At 49.7% G+C, this 19,140-nt stretch overlaps 1 protein-coding gene across 3 annotated transcripts in view; it reads right to left on the bottom strand.

The window, feature by feature from the left end:
• NUP107 (nucleoporin 107) overlaps positions 1 to 19,140 on the bottom strand; it is a 547,946-nt gene that overhangs the window by 284,037 nt on the left and 244,769 nt on the right. For all 3 annotated transcript variants that reach the window (XM_078676641.1, XM_078676632.1, XM_078676648.1), the window contains exon 16: positions 17,165 to 17,310. In XM_078676641.1, coding sequence (XP_078532767.1) covers positions 17,165 to 17,310 — 146 coding nt within the window. The remainder of the gene's footprint in view (positions 1 to 17,164; positions 17,311 to 19,140) is intronic.

Genomic DNA, 19,140 nt, shown 5'->3' with positions numbered 1-19,140 from the left:
GGTCTGGAGGGAGTGTGAACAGGTCACTGTTTGGTGGTGGTGGTGGTAGCTCTGGTGTTGTTACCACCATGTCCTCTGCCTTTGGTATTGTTCCCTCTATAACCTCCTCTATTGGAGTCTTTATTAAAGGTGCTTTGTGTAGTACTTTTAAATGAGGAAGAGGCCTGGGATGTGTTGCCTCTGCCTGAGCCTCGAAAAGAGGAGCGACGAAAGGAGCTTCAAGACTGTTGAAATTGAAGTGCACCCATAGACTTAGCGATGTCCGTATCTTTTTTCATCTTTTCTAAGATGGTATCCACTGCAGGGCCAAACAAGAAATCCTGGTTAATGGGTTGATTGAGTATGGACGACTGCACTTCATTCTTAAACCCAGAAATGCTGAGCTAGGCATGCCGGCGTAGTAACACACTAGTGTTGACAGACCTAGCGGATGTATCTGCTCCATCAAGGGCGCATTTTATGGATGCATTGATGATGAATTTTCCTTCCTGTATTAGTGCATTTGCTTTTGCTTTATATGGTTCTGGTAGGTGTTGTAACAACCCTTCCAGTTCATCCTAGTGTGCTCTGTCATAGCGTGCTAGGAGAGCTTGTGGATAGGCAATTCTCCATGTATTAGCCGCTTGAGAAGCTACTCTTTTGCCTGAGGCTTCTAATATCTTTGACTCCTTGTCTGGAGGGGGGGCATCACCTGTTTGCGAATTCGCTCTTTTCCTAGCGTTAGAAACAACTAGAGAGTGTAGTGGTAGCTGAGCCTTGATACAAGAGGGGTCTATAGGGGCTGGTTTAGATGTCTTTTCAATTCTTGGATTGAGTACACGCGCTCTAGCTGGGTCTTTAAAGATGTCTGATGCATGCTTTAGTACTCCCTTTAACATAGGTAGTATACGTACAGTCTTCTCTGATGTTGGTAAGGTGTTAAATAGGAAATCCTCCTCTAAAGGGTCAGTGTGCATGTCTACACCATGATACTGAGCTGCTCTGTCTACTAGCTGGTTAAAAGCGACAGTGTTGTCAGTGGGAGATGGCTTTGTGGGGTATGTGGAGGGATTGGGTATGGGTTGTGTATCATATGGGTCATCAGGGTCGTTTTGATCGTCCCATGTGGTATCTTGGTTTCCCTCATCGTCTGGGTCCATAAAATCCTGTTGAGGATCTTCACCCATGTCTTCTCCCTCATCTTAATGTGGAGGTGTAAGAGAATATGGAACATAAGGCATGTTAGGAGTGAAAGGAGGAGGTGTAAAAGGTCTTGAAGGGGATGTCCCAAAGTCTTTTTTCTTAAGAGGAACAGGAGAAGGAGTTTCAGTGTCCAGTCTTCGCTTGTTTTTACTGTAAACTGCTATATGTCCTGTTTCAGGTTCTATATACAGTCTATTTTGGCCTGGGCTCACTGGATCAGGATGAAAAAGTTCTTCTTCTACTGTCCGTGGCTTTGGCGCCGAGATTTTTGGATCGGTCGCTTTCTTGTCCTTATGTTTCCGTGGAGCTGTAACCGGCTCGACGTCTTTTGTCGGCTCGACAGCTGTTTTTGGGTCGACGTTCTTGTTCAACTGAACGGTCTTTTTCGGCTCTACTGTCTTTTAGGCTGGACGTGCCTTTTCGGTTCAACGTCTTTTTTCGGTTCGACTGCCTTTTTCGGTTAGACGGCCTTCTTTGGCTCGGCGATATTCTTCGGCTCGACGCTTTTCTTCGGGTCGATACCTTTTTTTGGGTCGATGACCTTTCTCGGGTCAACGCTCTTTTTTGGATCGACGTCCTTTTTCGGGTCGACAGTCTTCTTAGGATCGACGAATATCTTCTGGTCGATGGACTTTTTCGGATCAACTACCTTTTTCGTGTCGACGCTTTTTTCGGGTCGACGATTTTTTTGGTGTCGGTACACGTTCTCGGCTCTGTAGCCTTTTTTGAATTACAGTCTTTTTGGGAAGTGTTTTACTCAGTACCGGTGTACCGGAAGGCTTAGGTGTAGTCTTCGTAGCGGAGCCGGAAGGTGGGGCTTCTGAAGCTATTATTTCGGCTAAGGCTTTTGGGCGATGCTTTGACCGGAGCCTTGGATGGAGGTGGAGGCAGGGTAGGGGCTTTGGTACTCACGGTTTGCCCCGGTGTGATCTCGTCATCGGAGTCCGACTGGTCTTCTACGGTGACTAGCTCCAAGTCAGAGTCCACTGCCTCTGGAAGTTCATGTTCGTCCTCGAAAATGTTTTCTGGTTCTGGTGCCTGCCGCTGCATCTCTAGTCGGGCAGCTCTTCGGTTCCGGATAGTCTTCTTTGACCGGAACTGAGCACAAGCTGGGCAGTTTTCTTTGTTGTGCTCCGGGGACAGGCACCTGATGCATACTGTATACTTGTCGCTATGTGGAAACTTGGATCGACATTGTGGGCATCTTTTGAACGGGGCCCTTTCCATCGGCAGGAGGCCCACGTGGCGTCGAAAGGCCCAACGGCCCGTGTCGACGACCAGATATAGATGGAAAGAGTGGTCGAGCCGAGGGATACCGATTGGAAACAATACTGTTGAAAGTTGAAGGTTTTTCGGTCTTTGAATCTTGGAAAATTTCGATCCCGAAATTGGAGTTGTCGATGTGCATCCAAACCCAATGGCGGAGAAAAACAATCTGAAGATGGAGAAGATGCCCATGCGCACTGTAGTCCAGGGAAGGAGTCACCTATCTCGTGATACTTCGAAGACTCTTCCAAGATAACAAGGTGCAAACATCCGGACCCAACACAAGGCGGCGATCTATGCTAAGATATGAATTCAGCAGCCCACATGCCTCGAACATACATTTGTTACATTTAAGCCTCGAATACACTAATAATATCCTGTTGGAGAAACATACACTTCATGGGGGTACTTGTAATCGAGTTACATGCTTGTTCTTCTGGACTTAAGGTAAGTAGGGACCAAAGTCCTTAGAACCATCATCAATTTTGGTTTATCTGCCCTGGTGTGTCTGGGTGCAGAGGTGCTAGTCGCAAGGGTAGCCTCGAACACTGTCATTGAAGGCTATGGAGAGATCCAGCAACAGAAAAATAAAAAGGGTGCTCGGTTCTTAAGGGGTCTCTAGAGCAAGAGTGCACGGTTGGTAGGCTCAGGCTGTGGGGCTCGGGTGCAGAGATGTTTAGTCCGGCGGGTCGCTTGCGTTGGAGGCTCTCACTTTTGGGGTCGACCTGGAGATGGGGACAAAACAGGACAGCAGGGCCACATTGATGATGACTCTCTGGTGCTGAAGTCCCAAGTCGGTAGGTCGGTCTTGGTGGTGTTGGTGTCCAGGTATTGGTGCAGGGCAGCTGTTGAGGGTTCTGGTGTCTCCAAACTTGGTGGGAAGACAGATTTGACCTCCTGGAGCATGGTGACCTCCGTCTGGGCGGCTGTTGTGTCCGTGGACCCGGTAGTCAGCAGATCAGTGAACATGACGCTGTGGTCGGTGCCTGCAGGCAAGTGGCTCTTCCAATTCAAAGGAGATGCTGACGGGTTGGTGAAGTGCTAGCAGCCCTGCTCGACTTTTGAAGGATGCACAGCTGCCGGACAAGTAGAGTCTTTGCAATTGTCGAGACAGGAGTAAGCAGGCAGAGTTTGGCACTACGTCCACTGTTGGTCCACAGTTCTTGCCTTCTTAGGCTCCTCTTTGTTTTTCTTAGGTCAGGTGAATCTGTTTTCCTGGTGTCAGGGGGCACCTAAATACTTAGTTATGGGGTGTTAAAGGGAGTGTAGGGTAGTAGCCAACGGGCTACTGACCCCTAGGGTTACTACACCCCCTATATGACCACTTCCTATGGGGAGTAGGCATAACACTGTTCCATTTCACCACAATCAAGAGCCACATAGAAAAACAAAATGTGTTCCTCAGGACTTGAAAATGGATGGATGATCAGGCAAATACAGAAATGCAGAGATGCTGGAAAGACAGCCTTTTAAGCTGCCCAAAGCAGAGTCCTGCTTGGCAAGAGAAAAGTGGGGCAGAAAGGGGTTCAACCTGTTTATCTGCACACCATGCCACAGACTTGGCCGAATGGCAGGCATATACCGTCTTGGTGGAGAGACACCTGGCTGTTCAGGACTTCGGATGGAAGGTCGAAAGCGTTCAACTGTTGCTGCTCAATCTCCATGCATGAAGACGGAGCCTTGACGGGTTCCCTGCTGTTGCAACAGAAAATCCTCTCGAAGAGGCAGCTTGATCAGAGGATAGATGGCCTTGCTCAGCACCTCAGGATACCAGACTCTCCAAGCCCAGCCTGTAGATACAAGTATGACTTGAGCCTAGTTGTTCCTGATCTTCTTCAGAACTCTGGGCTGGAATATGATGGGCAGAAAGATGTACAGGTGACTTGAGCTCCACTCAAAACAAAAAGTGTCTCCAAGCAGAGCTGCCTTGGAAACTCCATAGCGCAGAACTGCTAACATTGCACATTCTTGGAGGTGGCGGACAGCTGTAACCAAGTTTCTTCACACTGCTTAAAAGAGACCTTGCACTACCTCCGGATGAAGACGCCATTTGTGGTAAGCTAGGTATCTTCAACTGAGTTATTCATTGGGGTTCAGAGACCCTACCAGGTGTTGAACTACAGGAGAAATGCCCTGGCGTTCCAGCCACGTCCAGAGCTGCAGGGCCTCTTGGCAATGGGTCCACGACTCCAACCCGCATTGTTTGTTGCAGTACCACATGGTACTGGAATTGTCCGTTAACACCTGCACTAGCCTTCCCTTGATGGAGGGTATAAAGGAGGTTGAATCTCCCGAAGCTCCAGCAGGTTGATGTGGAGCTCGGATTCCGTTGGAGACCAGAGGAAGCTGATCTCAACCTCTCCCAGGTGGCTACTCAAGCCCAGGAGTGACAAATATGTCACTACTGTTCTATCTGGTTGGGGATGGTAGATGGTCTGTTGCTGACACCAATAGTGGTTAGTTGACCAACACTGAAGATCTTTTGCAGTGCCCGCCGAGATCTGGACCAGGTTGGTGAGATTCCCCTGATGCTACGCCCACTGGAACATCAGGTCCTATTGTAGAGCCTGCATATACAGGCGGGCATGTGTCACAAGCAGGATACAGGATGTAGGCTGAAAAACCAGTATTATAGCCTGAATATCCAGGACCCGCCGTTTGCGAGGATAAGTCCGATACTGCATTGTGCCCAGAACAGCTCTGATGAAAAGGAGTGTCTGAGAAGGGGCCAGGTGTGACTTTGGCATGTTGATAGTGACCCCAAGCAAGTACAGGAGTCCCACCGTAGTCTGGAGTCGACTGCCTAGGAAGAGCTTGCCTTCAACAGGCAGTCGTCGAGATAGAGAAAGACTGGCAGATGAGCTGCAACCACCGCCATCACCTTAGCGAACACCCTACGGGCACTGATAAGGCCAAAGGGGAGCACAGTGACCAAAGTGCTTGTGACCTACTATGAACCATAGGTAATGTTCGAGGGCAGGCAGGATGGGGATGTGGCAGTACGTGTCCTGCAAGTCCAATGCGACCATTCGGTTTCCAAGGTTCAGGGCAGACAGGGCTTGAGCGAGCAGGAGCATTTTGAATGACTCCTCTTTCAGGAAGAAATTGAGAGGGTGCAGGTCTAGGATAGGACAAAGGCCTCGGTCCTTGAAGGGCATCAGAAAGTAGTAGGAATAGCAACAATTAAATACTTCTGATGACTGCACCATCTCTCTGATGCCACTTCCCGGCGGAGTAAGGAGAGCTGGTCCCCCATCAGCCTGTGGGAAGTGGGTGGCATGAGTGGAGGGGGTGGTCACGAAGGTGAGGGAGTGGCCCCTTCGGTCAATCCGGAGAACCCAGTTCTTAATTATTTTATTGATCTCCAGTGGTGCAGGTGAGAGCATATTTTGTCGCCCACTGGTTCCCATGATGGTCGAAGGGCAAACTAAAGAGGCTTGGAGGTTGCCGGGGTGAATGATGTACGGGGATGGATAGAGCCTACCTCTGTCTGCCTGACTCACGAGATCTTCGGTCGCAGCATGCTCTGCCATGCAGTGGCTGTGAAGCTTCTGTGCTGTGGTGGCTGGGCAGGTAGAGACACAGCTGGAAGCCCCGTCCGTGGATGCGAATGGCAGACTGGGGTTGATGGAGCCATGGAAAGGCAAAGGACCTGGAAGTAGCTCCAGCAGTGAATCTGGCTAGTCTCCGAAGAGACAGGACCCATCAAAGGGCATGTTCACATGTGAAGCTTGGCCATCCCCTGAAAAGCCAGTTGTCCTCAGCTAGGCCTGGTGCCATAAGGCCCCCCGTCCAAGAAACCACTCTACCTAGCGAGTCGGTCCTGTCCAGACCACATAGGATTGTGAACTTCGCTGTGTCTCTCTCATTAGTAAAAGCTTAGGACAGTAAGGCCCAAGCCTCCTTCGGGCTTTAGGCAGAACCTGAGCAACCATATCCCAAAGGGAATGGGAGTAACAACCCAAAAGGCATGCAGTGTTCAAAGACCGCCATGCCAGGCTGGTGGAAGAAAATCTTTTCTTACACAAGATGTCCAGGATTTTAGATTCCCTATCCACGGAGGGGTCCCACAGGGGCGATGGCAGAGGGCAATATTCCTATTGACAAGAGCCTCTGTGCAGGTCTTCGATCAGGTCTGAGCAAGACTTTTGTGAGGGCTTCATTAAATGGTAGAGGAGGGTCTGAAGGGGTGACTCCTGGATGAAGCATCTCCATCAAGATGTTCGTGTTGACAGCCCTGAAGGAAGCTGAAGGTCAAATGTGGCTCCCTCCTACATAGCCATGGTAGGAGGAGAGACCAAACCAGTACCTGGAGAGGTGTCCAGTCCACTTGCATCGGCCAAAGCCTCACATGAGTCCATATCGGGATCTAGGGTCTGGTATTCTTCAGGGTCCAGTGGCCCCTCTCAATCTTCCCCAAGTCCTTGCCCATAGGAATAGATCTCCAGCCTGGAGGGAATGGCTCCGGTCGGCATTGCAGATGGCATCTGGAGGTACTCCTCCGGCTCCATGTAGGAGTCTGAGAAAAGAATGGGGATGGCAGCGCCAGGAGCATCAACAGTGGATCCAGCGCCGGGGAAGATGAGGTGGCTCAGCCAGCGCCTGTCCAGATCCATCTGTGGATCCAAGGGGCCCAGAAGGAGCCCTGGGCTGATCTGCTGGTGAGAAACCAGTAGTGGCACCATGTTGGAAGCTGGGTTTCTATTGCAGTAACCCCCCCACTTTTTGACAGACTACTGATGCACTTTGACTTGATGTGACCTGGGTCCCTGCCAATCAGGTTCCCAAAACTGTACCTTGTACCCCCAATTGGCACTTATCTGGCCAAATGCCAGTCTCTTGTAAAAGGTTGCATAGGTACGAAGAGTACTGTGGCCAGGGAATGCCTCTAAGGGCTGCAGCACTTATTGTGCCACCCTTAGAGGCCCTGTTTTTTTTCTCTCGTTTTGGTGCAGAACAAAGTGAAGAGTCGACATGGCACACATCCCTGTGTGCAATGCCTACAACTCACTGCCCTGGCATAGGTCAGCCACCCCTCTAGCTGGGTGCACTATACTAGTGGTGAGGATACAGGTGCAAGAGCCCTGTACCCCTACAGTATCTAGACCAATTCTTCGACATTGTAAGTGTAGTAATGCCATTAAGAGCATATGGTCCTGGGAGTGTATCATTACGAACTCCACAGTATCATAATGGCTTTACTGAGAACAGCACATAAACCCACACTGATGTCAGTGTGGGATTTAATGAAAGAAAAATGTACTCAGAGGGCATCTTAGAGATGCCCCCTGAAAAACAACCAGCCTCTGGTGGGTTCCCTGACTAGTACACACCAGCCTGCCACCACAACATGTTTCTGGACCACTGTGGAGGGAGCCTTCGCTCTTCGAGCCCAGAAACAAAGCCTTTCCTTGGCAGAGGTGGTCACACCTCCACTAGGACAGAAAGAACCATCTGCAGCAGGGGAGCTTCAAAGGCTTTGCCGCCTTTGTAATGCGACCCCCAGTCTCTCTTGCATCAATAGGCTCCCTTTCTGTCTCCCCTCCTTTTCGGCGGGAAGACAGGCGGGAAAAATTAAGACAGCCCAGAAGGTGCCCCAGCCTCTGCCAACCCCACTCCTCAGGTTGGGGAAGCTAGGGGAAGCCCACTCTTCAGTGGCCGCCATCTTGCAGATGGCTGCCACTCACCAATCAGGATTAGGAATTGTGCCCACTCCCCCACGTGGGGTGAGCACAGCAAGGGTGGAGTAAGACATTGGCTACTGACCTCAAGATCCCTAAAACGCCCCTAAATACAGTATTTAGGGGGCAGACATGAACCAAGAAGAGAGATTCCTGCAACCTACGAAGAAGGATGAATGAAGATGCCCAGCTGAGGAGGCTGCAGAGAAGAACTGACTTGGCCCCAGCCCTACCAGCCCATCTGCAGTATCCAGAGATCCTGCGCCAAAAATCACCTTGTCCTGCAGTCAGCAGCCTCCAGAACCCCTGGAAGGACTGACTGCTTTCAACAAAGACAGGACCTTGTGTGAATAGCAGCTCTGTTCAAAAGAAACTCCCAGGACAGACTCTGAGCCTGCTGAGGGACAATGAAACCAGATGCTTGGAACCACCACTGCACCCGACGCCAACGTCCAGAATCCGGGTGGCCCATCGGTCCCAGCGAGGTCCCCTAGAGTCGATGCCCACCGTGGGTTGACCCCTCCAGAACTTCCCGACGTCGCCTGCAATTTCTGCACAGAGACACCCCACCGACTAACAGCGAGTGGCCCAGTAAGGATAAATCCGACCTCAAAAACCCCCCTGCATCCAGCCGGGCTGGAGAAAAGAACCCAAGGTGCACCTTCCTCCCAGAAGTCTTCCTGGACCAAGTCTGCAGATAAAAACCAAAACCGTCAATCCCCATTGAAAACATGTCACCCGACGCCAAAACAGCACCCTGCACCCGGCCGCCGCTGTGGGTGCACTTTGTGTGCTAAACATCATCCCACAACCTTGTGAACTGCCTGTGAGCAGCCACCAACCAGAGGCCCCTATCACCCATTGGATAACATTAGGCCTTAGGCCTCAGCACTCTACACTCAGCCGCCCTAGTCCCTAGGGTGTTCTGGGAGTGCATCCTTGACCCTGGGTGAATCCTGGTTCTAACCTCAAAATACCGACTCTCACAAATAAGTACCCACTAGCAAACCGTTAACTTAATTTCCTTCCATAGGATTGTATGGACTGTTTTTCCTTCAAAATTCTTTCAAGTGTGGAGTTGGTTTGTATTAAAACATTGAAAAACTGCAAATGTACAAAAAGAGAATTACTTACCGTTTGTCTAAGAAATGTCTCAGTGTGATATCTAGGCCTATCACACTAATTAGAAAAAGTAACTTAAAAAGTACTCTATACAGTAATCTTCAAAGTAAGTAAATAAAAAGTAATTTCGAACTTACCTGTAATTCAACTATCAGCATTTGAAACTGCATTCAACTGTAAATCACTGCATAAGATTGTGAAAGTATTACTTCCCTTACCTACACCAGGCGTGCCTTGGTTATAGAAATACAAATAACTAAATAATACTTTTGATACAAATTGCTCGGAGTTCAGACTTTGGGTGTGTAGAACAAATGCTTAACACTACCCTCTGATAAAGCCTTCTTGCTTGCCCACACTACCACAAATAGAGAGTAAGGTGCTAGCTACTCTTACCTCTGCCTACCTTTGGGGTTCCACTGGACTCTGTGCACACTATACCTCATTTTGGTAAAATATATACAGAGCAAGGTTCTTGCACACCTTGCTAATGTGCCGGTCCTGAAGGCGCTCCAGCAGGGACAGGCCGCTCAAATAGGAGGTACATGGCCTCTTTAAATTCTCAGAGTGGGGCGGAGGTCACTGCGGCTACCGGAAACTCAGGGAGGCGCAGAGATGGCGCAGGCTCAATTGCGGAGCCATGACTAGAGTGACAACACTGTCTTGTCGGATGGCTGCGATGGATGGGTTGAAGACTAAGACCTCTTCAACTTCTTGCTCTTTTTCTTCTTGTATGACTTACCAGAGTGGGATGACCGTCGAAAAGGTAAGGCTCCTTGACAGATCTCCTGAACCTTCTATTCGACCGTGATCGAGTCCGTCACTGCGTTGCATGTCGAGCAGCAAGGAGCTTGAGGGATCACTCCCTCAAGGCCTTTGGATGCATTGTGTGACAATCAACGCAGGTGTTTGCGTTGTGCTCGGGCTCCCAGCACCGGACAGACAAGGTGCTGGTCTATCACCAACAACTGCCAGTGACAGGTGCCACAGGACTTGAATTCAACCTTCCTTGTTGACATCTCAGCCCCACCAGGAGAAAATTCCCAAAAAACTTTGGCAACAAGTAGAAAAAAGACAGCCAAAAAATGTACGGTGGCATCTCTCTCCGGATCTGCACTGACTGGCGCAGAATGAATATGCTACTTACCAGTATGCATCTGTTCTTGGCATGTAGGGCTGCTAACATTCATATCTTAGCATTAGATCGCCGCCTAGTGTTGGGCTCGGATGATTGCACATTGTTGTCCTGGAAGAGTCTTCGAAGTATCCTGAGATAGGTGGCTCCTCCCCTGGACTACAGTGCGCATGGGCATCGGCTCCATCCCCAGATTGTTTTTCGCCATTGTGGCAGGAGATGGAGTGAAAGTGTAAAGGATGTCCATGCTAATGAATAAATACAATAGTATATCTGCAGCTGCGACAGGCACCGGGGAGGAGGGCGGGCGATATGAATGTTAGCAGCCCTACATGCCAAGAACAGATGCATACTGGTAAGTAGCATATTCAGTTCGAGGCATGTGGGCTGCTAAATTCACATCTTAGCATAGAATACATAGCAGTCCCTCCATCAGCGGCGGTTGCCCGTGCCAGCTGCAGAAACCTGAAAAAGTGTCTTGAGAACAGCCTGTCCTACAGCTGCTTGCTGCTTGGAATGCACATCAACACAGTAGTGTTTTGTGAAGGTATGTGGTGTGACCCACGTGGCTGCTCTGCAAATATCCTCTAAAGGAATGTTCCCTAGGAAAGCCATGGATGCCCCCAGTTTGCGTGTGGAGTGCGCTCTGGGGGGTATTGTTAAAGTGCGCTTGGCTTTTTGATAACATATCTGGATGCACTTAACAATCCACCTGGCTATCCCTGCCTTGGAAATTGGGTTGCCTTTGTGTTGTGGTGCGAAGGCAACAAAGAGTTGTTTTGTCTTTCTAAAGGGTTGTGTTCTGTCTATGTAGTACATCAACGCCCTCCGTACATCTAAGGTATGGAGCATTCTTTCCGCCACCGTTTGCGGGTTTTGAAAGAATGCTGGTAAGTCAATAGTTTGGTTAAGATGAAACTGTGACACCACCTTAGGAAGGAATTTAGGGTTAGTGCGTAGCACTACCCTATTTGGGTGAATTTGAATGAACGGCTCTTGTATGGTGAGCGCTTGCAGCTCACTGACACGCCTCAGAGACGTAATAGCTATCAGAAAGGCCACTTTCCACGTAAGGAATTGGAGCTCACACGAGTGCAGTGGCTCAAATGGTGGCCCCATCAGTCTGGTGAGAACGACGTTGAGGTTCCACACCGGAGCTGGTGGTGTTCTTGGGGGAATGACTCTCTTCAGACCTTCAAGGAAGGCTTTAATGGCGGGCACTCTGAAGACAGAGAGGTGCTGCCTGTTCTGAAGATAAGCCGCTATGGCTGAGAGATGTATCCTAATGGAAGTGTACGCCAGATTGCACTTGTAGAGATGTAACAGATAGCAGATGATGTTGGGAATAGATGCATCTAGTGGGTTGATGTCATTGGACGTACAGTAGATGACAAAACGCTTCCACTTAGCAGCATAGCATGCTCTAGTAGTTGGTTTCCTCGCCTCCTTGATGATACTCATGCATTCTGGAGGTAGGTTAAGGTATCCAAACTCTAGGACCTCAGGAGCCAGATCGCCAGGTTGAGCTGTCGTGGATCTGGATGCTGAATGTCTCCATGGTTCTGCGTCAAAAGACTGGGCGTGAGGCGCAGTCTTTGATGCGGCACCACTGAGAGTTCGAGGAACGTGGTGTACCAAGCTTGTCGTGCCCACGTTGGAGCAACCAGGACGAGAGTCATGGAGTGCTGCCTTAGCTTTCTTGCGACCAGCGGTATTAGAGGGGCTGGCGGAAAAGCGTATGCAAATTTGCCTGACCAGTTCATCCATATCGCATTCCCCTGCGACTGTGGGTGAGGGAACCTGGCGGCAAAGAGTCGGCATTTTGCGTTCTCCTTTGTTGCGAACAGGTCTATCTCCGGATGACCCCACTGCTGGAAGAACGGGTGGAGAACAGAAGGGTGTATCTCCCACTCGTGCATCTGATGGCTGTATCTGCTGAGCAGATCCGCCATCTGATTGTCCTTGCCCGGGAGGTGTTCTGCCATGAGGAAAATGTTCCTCTGAATGGCCCACTTCCACATGCTCTGAGCCAGATGAGACAGCTGTGGCGAGTGGGTGCCCCCCTGTTTCTGAATGTAGTACATCGCGGTCATGTTGTCCGTCCGGACTAGCACGACCTTGTTGCTCAGATGTACAATGAAGGACTTGAGCGCCATGAAGATTGCCATCAGTTCCAGATAGTTGATGTGCATCTTCTGTTGCTGCGTCGTCCATAGTCCCTGCACTGTGTAAGTGAGCACATGTGCTCCCCATCCCTGGAGAGATGCGTCCGTCGTCAGGACAATCTGCGGCACGGGCTCGTGGAACAGTCGGCCCTTGCAAAGGTTGTGTGGAGTCCACCAATGCAGAGAGTCGTATGCCCGACTGGTAACCAACACTAGGTCTGTCAATTGCCCACGAGCCTGTGTCCACTGATTCGCTAAGCACTCCTGGAGCGGGCGCATATGTAACCGTGCGTGAGGGACTATGAAGATGCAGGAGGCCATCATGCCAATCAACTGCATGAACACTCTCGCTGGCAGGGAGTTTCTTGTTCGGAATTGTTGGATCAGTGACTGAATGCTGTCGATTCTGGCTTGGTTTGGCTGAGCCATGGCTGTCAGGGTGTTGATCGTAGCACCCAGGAACTGCCGGACATGTGCCGGCTGAAGATGCGATTTTGGGTAATTTAGGGAGAAACCCAGATCGTGAAGAAGGTGAATTGTAGTCGACATGTCTGCGGCGCACTGTTGCTCTGACTTGGCTTGTACGAGCCAGTCGTCTAGGTAGGGGTAGACATGGATATTCTGCCTCCTGAGGTGCGCCGCCACTGTCGCTAGACACTTGGTGAACACCCTCGGGGCCGTAGTGACTCCGAAGGGTAGGACTTTGAACTGGTAGTGCCTGCCTTGAATAGTGAACCTTAGGTATTTCCTGTGTGACGGGTGTAGTGGAATGTGGAAATAAGCATCCTTGAGATCTAAGGTCGCTAAGAAGTCTCCCTGGTTTAGCAAGGGAAGAATCTGCTGCAGTGTAAGCATATGGAAATGCTCTGACAGTATGTACAGGTTGAGGGGACGTAGATCGAGAATGGGCCTGAGAGAACCGTCCTTCTTTGGAATAAGGAAGTACAGGGAATATACCCCTGTGCCTTCCTCCCCCACCGGCACGAGCTCGATTGCGTCTTTTTGCAGCATCGCCACCACTTCCTGCTGCAATAAGTGCAAGTGCTCTGCGGACATAGGCCTTTGCCTCGGTGGGATGTTGGGTGGAGTGGATTTCAGCTCTAGGCAATAACCATACTGGATTAGTTGACGCACCCACCTGTCTGTGGTGATGTTTCTCCAGACGGGCAGGAACTGCTGCAGTCTCCCCCCGACAGGTGTTAGGTGGTCGGGGGGCAGTGACAGAAAGTCACTGTTTGCTTGGAGTAGAGGTGCGGGAGCTGTTGTTTCCTCTGCCGCGACCTCTGTTGCTGTTATTCCTATAACCTCCCTTGTTCTGTTTAGGGAACGAGGATTGCGCCCCACCTTTGGAGAACTGGGATTGTTGACCCATCTGTCCTCTGGTGACTCCACGTGCACCTGAGCGACGAAAATTGCTGCCACGAAACTGTTGGGACTGCAGGGCCCCCATAGACTTAGCAGTTTCCGTGTCCTTCTTTATTTTCTCTAGGGTGGTGTCAACATCCGGACCAAACAGACTATCAGGATTGACTGGCTGATTCAGAATTGTTGTCTGAATATCCTGCTTAAACCCTGAGATGCGGAGCCAGGCTTGTCTTCTCAGCATAACGCTAGTGTTGATAGCCCTAGCAGCTGTGTCCGCAGCGTCAAGTGCACACTTGATGGCTGCGTTTGATATTAGCTTTCCTTCCTCAATAAGCATTTTGGTGCCTTCTTGGAACTGTGGGGGCAGGTGTTGTATAACCTGTTCTAGGGTGTCGTAGTGCGCCCTATCATAACGCGCCAGGAGCGCCTGTGTATTTGCGATGCGCCAAAAGTTTGCCGCCTGTGCAGCCACTCTTTTGCCTCCTGCCTCAAGCACTTTGGACTCCTTATCCGGGGGAGGAGCTTCACCCGTTGTCTGGGAGTTGGCACGTTTCCTGGCATTGGCAACCACAAGAGAGTCCAGTGGCAATTGTCCCCGGATGTAGACGGGGTCCGCAGGTGCAGGCCTGTACTTCTTTTCAATGCGAGGGTTGACCACTCTCGCCCTCGTAGGCTCCTTAAAAATGTCCCCAGCATGTTTGAGAACACCTTTCAGCATAGGAAGTGTCTTTACTGTCCTTTCAGATATGGCAAAGGTGTCAAAAAGGAAGTCTTCCTCAACCGGGTCGGCATGCATGTCCACATCATGATTGGCCGCCGCCCGTTCAATTAGTGCATGAAATCCTGCTGAGTCCTCAGTCGGGGATGCACGTGCATTAAAGGTCTGCGGGTCTTGGCCCACACCTTGGGTGTTCTGGTCACCAGTGTCGTCGTAAGAATCTGGTTGTACATCAGGTTCATCGATAGGGAAATTGTACTGTTCATCCTCATCATATTCCTCACCCACAGAGTGTTCTGGGGAGGGAGTAGGGCTCCGTCTTGGAGGAGGCTGAATCGGTTCCGTGAGGCCTGAGGCGTCAAGGGGCACCCTCTTCTTTTTCAACGGGATGACGTAGGGGTCCACCGGCTCCGAAGTGATCTTCCGTTTATAGAGTGTCAGCTTGCCGGTGGCAGCATCAATGAAATGCTCTGAATCGTCTTCCGATTCGAGTACACGACGTGGAAGAGGGTCAGGCAGCGAGGAACCCTGTTTCGGAGCCGATTTCGTCGAAAACGCTTTCGGCGCCTCCTTAGGTGGCAAGAGAAAGAGGAGTTTCCCAGAAGGCTTAGCCGGAGCGTCCTTTTGCGGCTGCGGTGATGGCATCGGAGCCGATGGAGCAAAGGCTTTCTCCCTGATTCTCTGCAGTGACTCCGCAATGGGGGACGGTACACTGCCAGTGGGTTTCGTCGCCGACAAGGATGCTTTGAGCGGTCCCTCGGATCCGACGTCCTCGCGGGCCTTGTGCGTTTTGGGCGCGGAAACCGTCTTCGGCACCTCCGAATCTTGAGGCCGGGGCGCAGACTTCTTGTGCGTAGCCTCTTTGGAGCCGACCTTGGCGGGCGTGGACGGCGCCGGAGCCGCTGATCCGTGCCGACCATCTTTCTTGGGGGCCCCTTCCTCGGGCGCCGGTTTCGATTTCGGAGCATCGGAATCGACAGACTTCCTCGGCTTCTGCGGACCGGAGGTCGACGGAGCCGACGGGGTGACGGGCACCGACTTCTTCACAGGCACGGCAGCCATCTTAGGGACACTCGAGTCCTTTGGTTTCAGTTTCGATTTCGGGTCGGCCATTTTAGGTGTTGACGACCCCGACGGTTTCAGTTTCGGTTTCGAAACAGCGTGCCCAGCAAGTGAGTCCGTAGCCGGGCCCGAAGGCGGGGCTGTGGCTTGCGGCAACGGGTCCTGGGTAAGGCCGACAGGCGATCCCGTGTCCCGGTCGGTATCCTCGTAACCTTCGGGGCAGAGCTCGTCCGCAGAGCTATCCGCCGCGGCCCCATAAATCTCATCGTCGTCTCCTACCTCTTCGACGTATTCGAGGACCTGACCCGCGACTCCGTCGTCGTCTCCCGGATCCGCCTCGACCTCCGTCTGTGATGGGGAGATTTGTAGAAGGTGACCCTGGACCTCTTCTTCCGGGTCGCCGAAGATGTTCTCCGGATCTGGGGCCGCTTGCCTAGCTTCCAAGCGCACCGCGCGCCGAAGCTTGAGAGTTTTCTTGGAGCGGAACTGTGCACAGGCCTTGCACTTGCCGTCGTCGTGGTCCGGTGAAAGGCACTTGTTACACACGGGGTGTAGATCGATGTGTGGGTACTTGGACCCACAGAGCGGGCAGTACTTAAACGGGCTCCGCTCCATGTCCGTAAAGGCTTGCTGTCGTGTCGCGATGAGAAGGCCTCAAAGTTTAGAAAGCGAAGAAAACTCCGCTTATTCCGGCTTCAAGAGACGGAAGACTCGAGACCGAGCGCAGACAATACCGACGCAAGAAAATCGAGGCCTTTTGGCCGGTAAAAGATAGTTTTACTTGGTTCCGACAGTAAGACGTCGAGACCACATCCGAACCCAATGGCGGAAAAAAACAATCTGGGGATGGAGCCGATGCCCATGCGCACTGTAGTCCAGGGGAGGAGCCACCTATCTCAGGATACTTCGAAGACTCTTCCAGGACAACAATGTGCAATCATCCGAGCCCAACACTAGGCGGCGATCTAATGCTAAGATGTGAATTTAGCAGCCCACATGCCTCGAACAGGAAAAAAACTGACGCCAGCACAGCGCATGTCACTTCTGGCGCAGACGACGCCAAGTGAAGCCGACCGACGCCACCTCCCAGCATGCCAGCGTACCACTACCTGCTCATGAAAAATTTCCAGAACTCGTCCGAAGCCTAGGGATAGTTCTATAGTAAGGAATCTGCTGCTACGTCTCTATCACATATACAGGATTATAAGAAAAATGATTGCTCAAGATATTTGGAGTAAGTAAGCAAGGTATATATACATATATCTTAGTAGATGTAGGCCTGTGATGCAGACTAAATGTTTACAGTGATGTCACATGGCATCAAAGTTTGGGAGTTAATCGTTGAAATCTTAAATTACATGCATAGAGCTTCAAAAACTAGTTTCACTTTTGTTATAAGTGAGCAAACCATTATTGCAAAGGACCCACATCTTAGGTCTGACAGTTACCCAATTATACATTCACTCACTTTGCCTCCATGTAGTCTCTAGGTAGCTCTTCAGGCTCCTGTGTTGTCATCACGGATGTCCGGATTTCCTGCTCAACGAGACAGTCAACCATAACCCTAAAATAGGCCCAGACTGTGTCTTCCCACGAATTACACACCGGAAGGAGCTATGAATTAGCAAATACAGAGAACAGTTAGACATGCTTTATTCTATTGCCCAATGCACTGTACTGAACTTGGAGTACACATATGTCAATAAAATACATCTGTTGATGTTAAACCTATACAATACTCTATTTTCGCTTTGCAGAAGAATCCTTCAATAGGGCTAACTTTATAATGATCACAGATCGGAGGTACCACACCTTACCTTTCATAATTTATTAATTTTGTAGCAGATACATGTCAATAAAAAATCTTTTAGACGGAATGATTATCCAGATATTTTTGGTGCTAAAACACTTTTTAATATTTGATTTTTGTTGGGATGGAAACCTAGAAAGTTCAGGTGCATTATATGATATCCCAACCACTATGGGCTTAGTTTAGCAATTCCCCAATTCTCGCTGTTAACACTAAACTGATGAAATGTAAGGTGTATACAACGTACAGGAGATATGGGAACTGCAGACCAAAAGGTATGGGAACATACATAGAGCCAGCCACCTACCTGCTCGCCTCAGTAGCTACAGGGCCACAACCTCCATGTTACTCGCATGCACTTAAGGATACATACACCCTGCACTGAGCTTGAAAAGGTATGGGGTAGCAGAGAAATAACCTACCTTACCAAAATCAGTTGTAGAACATTGCATGTAAAGTGTAGGTCTTAGATATATATGTTATGTACTAAATTAGTATATTAATAACTGTAAAAAATGAAGCTTGTCTAAGTTGTGAATCAAAAGGTTATTAGTATAATTACAAGTACCGACACATTCCTGACATTCCAATAAGGCACACATTGCCTTACATATTTTCACAGATAAACATCTTAAGAAAGTAAAATGTTAAAATAGTTCATCGCTTGGCAACCTACAAAGTGACAGGAACTGTGTCCTTGTGACCTCTGATGTGCAAAAAGCAAAGCAAGGAGTTGAGCTTCCATCTGGGCAAGTTTCAACTGAGACATATTTCACTGCCAGGGATCACTGTTCGTCAAGTAAGGGAGCTGCTCTGGGCCCATCTAGAAAGGCTATGAAGAGACTCCCTTTCACCTGCAGGCTAATGCCCTAGAGGGGGAGCCTAATTATGAGCAAGTCCTAGAGTAAGCACTATGCTGTTTTTATTCCTGGTTTACAAGGCAACCAGAGCTATAGCTTTACAGCTTGACTCAGCTTCAGTGACATCCTAAGATACTCAAAACAGTTATGATCATTACCATCACAACAGAAGTGAGGTTTAAAAATATTATGGGTCAAGAAGCCCCACAGAACACTGAATGCTTTTGAAGAAGTAAGAAAATTGCCACAGCTCCAAAACAGCTCCAGCTTTGTGGCACACTTTAGGACAGAATGTCTCAAACTCAGTTGCTGTTTCATGGGAATGTCAAAACTTTATCTTAAGAGCATGGAGTAGATATTGTTGATGAGAGAAAGCTGTTTTATTGCAGCAGGCACTAAAATAAATAATCAGTGCTGCAAACAAACCAATTATGTGTTAACAGAAAGGCAGCTGGCATTTTTCTTCGAGGACAAGCCCTCACTGGATCAAAATATAGTTACTGTTACAAACTAACATGAAATGTGGAGACGGAGATGGTCAGGGATCGGGAAAGGGGTAAAGAAGGGCAAGTAACAGAGCAATGAAGAAAGTGAAAAAGGAGAACTATATAAGCATTGCATAGAATTGTTAAAGTTCTCTTATCAGTGGACTTCACCAAGACATATAAACTTATCCATTAGAACTAATTTTTCTCTTACTAGTCATTTTATACAGACATGTAAAAAAAACATAACTGAATGTTTTAAGGAATAACCTGGAGGATCTGGCTATCT

Source organism: Lissotriton helveticus, chromosome 1_1, assembly GCF_964261635.1.
Source record: "Lissotriton helveticus chromosome 1_1, aLisHel1.1, whole genome shotgun sequence".
NCBI classification, from domain to species: Eukaryota; Metazoa; Chordata; class Amphibia; order Caudata; family Salamandridae; genus Lissotriton; species Lissotriton helveticus.
Note: the sequence above shows the minus strand (reverse complement) of the source record. Positions and strands in the feature narration are given on the sequence as shown.